This window comes from Sebastes umbrosus, chromosome 14, assembly GCF_015220745.1.
Source record: "Sebastes umbrosus isolate fSebUmb1 chromosome 14, fSebUmb1.pri, whole genome shotgun sequence".
Classification (NCBI taxonomy): domain Eukaryota; kingdom Metazoa; phylum Chordata; class Actinopteri; order Perciformes; family Sebastidae; genus Sebastes; species Sebastes umbrosus.
The window spans coordinates 10,003,261-10,010,527 of record NC_051282.1 but is presented as its reverse complement, the minus strand read 5'-3'; the positions used below and the strand labels follow the sequence as shown (position 1 = coordinate 10,010,527).

At 42.8% G+C, this 7,267-nt stretch overlaps 1 protein-coding gene across 1 annotated transcript; it reads right to left on the bottom strand.

Moving 5' to 3' along the window:
• Positions 1-1,582: 1,582 nt before the first annotated feature.
• Positions 1,583-6,393, bottom strand: actb2 (actin, beta 2). The gene is made up of 6 exons (XM_037791317.1): positions 6,237-6,393; positions 4,681-4,810; positions 3,648-3,887; positions 2,801-3,239; positions 2,507-2,688; positions 1,583-2,391 (listed from the first exon to the last, which is right to left on the bottom strand). The coding sequence occupies exons 2-6, from the start codon at positions 4,801-4,803 to the stop codon at positions 2,248-2,250; spliced, it is 1,128 nt and encodes a 375-aa protein (XP_037647245.1). The 5' UTR covers positions 4,804-4,810; positions 6,237-6,393; the 3' UTR covers positions 1,583-2,247.
• Between the last annotated feature and the right edge of the window lie 874 nt (positions 6,394-7,267).

Sequence of the window (7,267 nt, the reverse complement as noted above, 5' to 3'; positions counted from 1 at the left end):
GAGCCACATTCCTTTACAGTATGAACCTCTGCTGCCTGTATTTTAGTTAAATTCACATTATATTTAATTAAATGACTGAATGAAATGTTCATAAAATGCACTATTTTTATATTTGTTATAGAAGTAAATGAGAAAAGCTGTGTTCAGTCTCTGTAGCATTACTGGGTGATGAGTGTTTATTGATGACTAGGCTGTTCTAATGGGATTGATCCACACACACTATGTATTAGTTGTAAGATATTACATTGTCAGACACTAAACATAGTGTTTTAATAGCCCTGAAAGTGGCATCACATCAAGGAATAAAAAAATGGATCTTGGTCATTTGTACATTTCCTGACTAGAGCATTTTTATCTCATATCATCCAGGATTTATGCTGCTGCTATTTGAAAATACAGTTGCATCAGAGTTCAGTTTAACTCAGAGACAGGCAGTAGCCGACAGGTGAATAACTGTTACTAAATACATGATGTTTAGCGTTGGCTCAGGTTTTGCATTCACACCTTCGAGTACTGACTTGCCTTTTAAACTGAACTACCTCAGGCAAACTGTAAACTTTTGATCTGTCATTATGTATGTTTCTGGCAACATCCCTTCACCGCAGAAACATGAGAAGGGCTGAACAGGTGAGACAATAAGCACTGTAGGGGTCAACAGGATCAGCTGTCTTGTCTACTGCATGTTATGTTTGTAGAATCAAGCTAAATTACTGCCTGGAAAAGTGCCTACATATGATTATATAACTCTTGTCAAATTTCTCGGATACTGTGATTCACACTGCAATAAGCAGCCCATAATGGGCTGTGAAATTCATATTTGACCACTACCGACTGGCCTGTTAGGAGCTCAGATCACAAAGAGAGTTTACATCCAATTTCACAAACTTTATTTTTTTATAAAGGACTTTTTCTTGATAAGTTACAGTATTTACTCAGGTTTTTCTTTAGTATTCAAAATCATCCAAAATCTATGTTTTGGTATCAAGATTCAGATTTATTCAAGCATTCGATTCTTGAGGTTAAAGGCCTACATGTATAGACTGAAAAACATCCAGTGTTTCTAATTATACAAACTAGTGTGTAAATGAGATTGTATTCTATTAGATATAGAGTTGCTTTAAAGAAAAACAAAATCTTCTCAGTGTTTGCAACAAGCCCAGTGCATTCTGGGTGTTGTAGGTTCTTTATCTTTTGAGCAAAAGGAAATACCACAGCCCTTTCCTCTGGTCATGCAGCACCAGTTTCAAAAATAATTGTGCCTTACTGCATAGACAGACCAGTTATATGGAAGACGATCTATCTAGCAGTGAAATACTTCTTTAGACACTAGTTCAAATCTTTTGTAAGTTACTGATCAAGTCAAAAGCAGCTAGATGTTTTGCTGCACTACAAATTCAAGTGTGGATATACACACACACACACTATACACTAACACTTGAAGCATAGGTTATCTGAAGAAAACTTATTTTCCTAGATGAACCTGTCCTGTTATATACACAAATACTCCCTTCATCAATAGCTCAACAGTTGAAGTCACATTCAAACACAAATAAATAATTTTATGGAAGACAAGAGTCAGACGTCATGTCGGAACACATGTGCACTTTATTGGGATTGTTTAGTCAGTGTACAGGTTGGCCCCACCGGTCTGGCACCCCATGTTACCCCATCACTTCGAGACCCCTTGCCCCACCACCCCGGGGATGAACCTCCAACAGGGGGAAGAAGAGGTCACGATCGGGTTTTGCATAACAAAAACAAAAAAATTAACAGGACCAAGATATTTTTAAGGCTGAAAGTACAAAAAACCCAGACATAATTTACATACAAGCGATACTACAACCATGTTTAAGTATGCGCCAACCACTGGGCAGCCTTCACAGAGGCGAATACGTGTCTGAACAATGCAGTTAACATTTGGAATCATGTGTCTGAACAATGCAGTTAACAAACATTTGGAATGACTCAAAAGAAAAACAAAATGTACATTTTTAAGTCCCCAGATGCAACTGCAGAACCTTGGGGTGCTTTTTTTTTTTAACCTAGCCAAAAACATTACGGTCTCCTTCATCGTTCCAGTTTAAAATCCTGAGTCAAGCGCCAAAAATAACTGAAGCCATGCCAATGAGTTGGTCATCGAGGCTCTGCGCCTGAGTGTGTATGAGAAATGTGTGGTGTGTGGTTGTTTTGCACAGAGCTGAAGTTGTTGGGCGTTTGGTCGGGGAGGGGGGAGAAGGAACAGTCTGTTTAGAAGCATTTGCGGTGGACGATGGAGGGGCCGGACTCATCGTACTCCTGCTTGCTGATCCACATCTGCTGGAAGGTGGACAGAGAGGCCAGGATGGAGCCTCCGATCCAGACAGAGTATTTACGCTCTGGTGGGGCAATGATCTGCAAGGAGAGAAGATGAAAAAAAACCATTAGGACACCGAAGCATTTTTAAGCAAACATCATGAGAGCAGCAACAAAATGTCACTCTTGCTGGCTGCACAGAAAGTCAGCTCACCTTGATCTTCATGGTGGATGGGGCCAGGGCTGTGATCTCCTTCTGCATCCTGTCAGCGATGCCGGGGTACATGGTGGTACCTCCAGACAGCACGGTGTTGGCGTACAGGTCCTTACGGATGTCGACATCACACTTCATGATGCTGTTGTAGGTGGTCTCGTGGATTCCGCAGGACTCCATACCTGTGGGCAGATGCAAAACACTTTGTTAGCCAAGTTGAAGTGCAGTGTAACCATAAAGGTTAGCATGTTTTTAGCATGTAGTGCAGGTGAGGCTTTAAGTTGGGAAACCTACCGAGGAAGGATGGCTGGAAGAGGGCCTCTGGGCAACGGAACCTCTCATTGCCGATGGTGATGACCTGTCCGTCAGGCAGCTCATAGCTCTTCTCCAGGGATGAGGAGGAGGCGGCGGTGCCCATCTCCTGCTCGAAGTCCAGGGCGACGTAGCACAGCTTCTCCTTGATGTCACGCACGATTTCCCTCTCAGCTGTGGTAGTGAAGGAGTAGCCACGCTCTGTCAGGATCTTCATGAGGTAGTCTGTGAGGTCGCGGCCGGCCAAGTCAAGACGCAGGATGGCGTGGGGCAGAGCATAGCCTTCATAGATGGGCACTGTGTGGGTCACACCATCACCGGAGTCCATGACGATACCAGTGGTACGACCAGAGGCATACAGGGACAGCACAGCCTGGATGGCAACGTACATGGCGGGGGTGTTGAAGGTCTCGAACATGATCTGTAAAAAGAGAAGAGAACATTTTAGCATTTTCACTAACAGCGAAATTATCATCTGTGGCCACTGCACTCACTACATGCATTAAATGTAAGGCTAAGATTGAAGTTAGTAGAGGAAATAAGGTGCAGAAGTCAACATTCCTTCACACTTGTGCATGTCAGATGTCTATTAGGTGCTGATCTACTGGCTCAGCTAAACATGGACACAAGTGCAGATAAGGCACACAGTCAAGAGACCTGTTGATGATAGATCATCTTATAGGAGAGAGGTCCTGGAGGAGAGGGGGAGGAAGGAGCAGGTGAGAATGGAATGGAGAGGGAAACCGAGGAAGAAATGAGGCAACTAGTTTTGAATAGTCAATACTGTAATGTACCGTCTATGCTAATGTGCACAAGTAAGGGTGTGTACCTGGGTCATCTTCTCCCTGTTGGCTTTGGGGTTCAGGGGGGCCTCTGTGAGCAGGACAGGGTGCTCCTCAGGGGCAACTCTCAGCTCGTTGTAGAAGGTGTGATGCCAGATCTTCTCCATGTCATCCCAGTTGGTAACAATACCGTGCTCGATGGGGTACTTCAGGGTCAGGATACCTCTCTTGCTCTGGGCTTCATCACCAACGTAGCTGTCCTTCTGGCCCATACCCACCATCACTCCCTGAACAAGAGATCAGATAAATTAATACACAATTCTGCATTAAAACATGGCGATATGTAGGGCCTTCCATAGTTAAACATCTTGACTACATGTACTTAGATCTAGAAAATGTGTAAAAATGTCATAAGACTTTCCCATTGTTTTCATATTGGCTGTGTGTATCTTCAATGCAGAGTTGATAAATACTTAAGCCTCCCTGCAAGCCAGTTCAGAACCATACATCATTAATATTTAGCCTCGCCAGTTGTGTAGGTGATGTAAAATCTCATTAAGTGCATTTAAGCAAAACTGAAGCCATTACCAGCAGCATTAAATAAGTCATAAATAATTTAAACTGCTTAGAAATAATTCAATTGGGACACTAAAGTGTGCATTACTGAGACATGCCACCAAAAAAGGGGAAAATACTCTAAATCTTACGCGAACCTGAAGTGAATGGAGATGAAAAGTGAATTTATTGTATATGCATTTTGTTGTGGGAAAACTTTGCTTCCTTCTCCCATGAACGATGTTGGACTAGAGGGACCTCTAAGACTTTAAAGGACATTCTGCAGACTGCTATGTAACATAGCTTCTTTTCTTACAAATGTATATAATGTCATATGATGTTAAGCATTTCGCCTGACTCAGGATGACCCTGTGTGTCTTATGTTGTCTGTATTGTTGGTTTTTGTTATAAAACAAAAAATAAAATATAAAAAAAAAGTGTGTGCATTAAAATTCATAAATGTTATATTAGCTATTGATTGAAATCATGAGTTTTTCTTCATTCTATTGGAGATCAAGCACTCACCTGATGTCTGGGGCGACCGACGATGGAGGGGAAGACAGCACGAGGGGCGTCGTCTCCGGCAAATCCGGCTTTGCACATACCGGATCCGTTGTCAACAACCAGTGCGGCGATTTCATCTTCCATGGCTGAACTGTTAAGGGAGAAAAAATAAATAAACACTGTTTAATACTCAAGTCTTTTACATCCGCCGCCTCCTCCCAACACTTTAAACTCTCCACTTCCTGTTTCACTTAACTAGCGCGCAGTTCACGAGACTAGCCGCTGGGTGGAGCTCGCGCCTCACATTCCAACCCCAGCCAGACAAAAGGAAGTGGCGCTGCATTCTGTTACCATATAAGGACATGGTTCGGTTTTGAGCAGCTTTGCGGCTACCGGCGCCATGGCGCGCGGCCAGAGCGACAGCACAGCAAAGAAAAGGGAACATTCGACATTCTGAGGATCGAACCCGCGCGACCACTCCCTCCACTTCACTACTAGTCTGCTGCCTCCTTCCATTGTTGCTTTACTAACAATATAGTAGTTTTAACACCATGTAGTCTAATATCACTGCGTCACACTGCTTCATTCATTTGCAGCCCCATCTGACACACGACTGCAAATCATCATTACTATCAATTAAATCTCTCTGGCATCAACATTTAATTAAAGCAATTATTAAAAAAAAAAAAGAATTAAAGTTGCATAATGAAGTCATAGGTTGACTCATGAATGGGTCACAAGTCCTTGACTGATGCTCCCATTTCCAGCAAAGCCACGCCTTTTCTAAAGAAAGGATGGATGGTTTTGTCATTCGTAATTTCCTCTTTTTTCTCTCATGTGCAAGTTGGCACATATTTATTGAAAGACTGGTTTTATTTATTGAGCAATAGATGCAATTTATGCTTTTTGTATAGGCCTCTTTATTCTTCACCCCATTTAAGAGGAAGCCTTGTAAAAATACATTACTATGACCATAAAGTGGAATCTAACACGAACAGGAAGTGGGACTTAAATATAAATCTTGATTAATATTTCTGCACAGTCTGAAGGGCGGTGTGTTAGCATGATGAGTGCTAAGCTACTATGCTAAAGTAGGTCACACCCCGCCGCATCGGGCGCACAAAGGGAGCAGCCGGGATCCAGACGACCTCAACTCTAAAGCCTCTTTTCAAAGTACCCTGCTGGGGGGAGAGATAGATGAAAACCAGCCACAGGAAATACTGCAAATGTTGCTCAAATACACCATGAAAAACTAACTTAATTAACTTAAAACGAGAACCATTAACCGGCTACATCATTAAAGCACCTGTGAGTCGCATTAGCACAAGTTTAACAGGCTCTGGCAATTACCACTGCGCACTTTAAGACAAGTAAAACACAGATATGGGTGTTTTTAATGAGTACTTTAAAGTAAAGGAAGTAAAAGTAGCAGTTGATGTGTGACAGGACAAAGAACCTCGTGGTGTCTGCCATCTTTTAAAATTCAAAATTCATTCAAAAAATAACACACAAACTCACTGTTTACTTGAAATATAGAACAATACATTTAAATAAGTAATGGTTTCTGTCTTCCTTACCTTTTGGGTGGGGGGGCTTTTCGCTTTAAGGGAACCGGTTTCAGGCAAAATGATATCCCGCACAAGCTGCGTGTGTAACGGCGCTCAGAGTGAATCCGTTAGCTGTGGGCGCATCTCTTTTATACCGCGTCAGTTGCCCGGCTCTCGCCATAAAAGGTAAACTTTCGGAATGGAGCCCTCTGATTGGTCCGGCGTCATGCTACTGGGGCACGTCGCGTGCACACTGTGGTGCACTGGGCGCTCGCGATTTGAGAGAGAGAGAGAGAGACAGAGAGAGAGAGGGAGAGGGAGGCGATAATAGCAGAAGGATTGGAGAAAATAAAAGGGAAGGGATTGATGCTGTGAGGCCTAGTAAGCCTAATCTCTTCATATACTGTTTTATATACACGTTAAATGATGTGTATAAACTTTTAGAAGAGTAACAGTCTTCCCTGCACCTGTTTCTTAGCTGTTGTGGCACATAGTCAAGTGATATGATAATAGAAAGAGGCTCAGCACCAACGACTCCTCCCTGTGAAAGGCTGCAAAGGCCCAACACTTTGCCCTCATTCCCACTTATTTTCTTTATATTCATGATTATTCCAGACAATAACAGAGAGGGGTGAGGGGGGTGATGTTGTTGTCCACTTTGAAAGTCAGCTGTAAGCTCAGTGGGAGTCACAGCGACCGCATCACACCGGGTCAAACACATGACACAAATAACACACACACACACACACACACATGATGGTGTCGGAGCTGTTCTGCAACGAGCTGGGGAATGACCACTCACCCCTTCCACATGCTGCCAACCAACGCTGCTGATAATGTGCATTTATTGATCAAGTGCTTTGTGGCTACATGGTCTTGGATATCCTGTCGGAGGCTGCTAATCTCATAGTTTGACAAAGGTGTGTCGTTTGTTAGCATTCTCAGATTTTAATGCGGCTATGTAGGTGTTAAATAATATCCTTCAGACATTATATATCTTGTGACAATTACAAAAAAAGACACCCGGTGAGTGAAAGTACAAGCCTTGAGGTTTTCAGTTG

Bases quoted from the DNA above. Each gene is read 5' to 3' on its own strand.
- actb2 (XM_037791317.1), bottom strand. From the start codon at position 4,803: ATGGAAGATGAAATCGCCGCACTGGTTGTTGACAACGGATCCGGTATG. The intron at 2,689-2,800 runs GTAGGTTTCCCA...ATCTGCCCACAG, and splicing joins CTTCCAGCCATCCTTCCTCG to GTATGGAGTCCTGCGGAATC. The intron at 2,392-2,506 runs GTGAGCTGACTT...CTCTCCTTGCAG, and splicing joins CATCCACCATGAAGATCAAG to ATCATTGCCCCACCAGAGCG.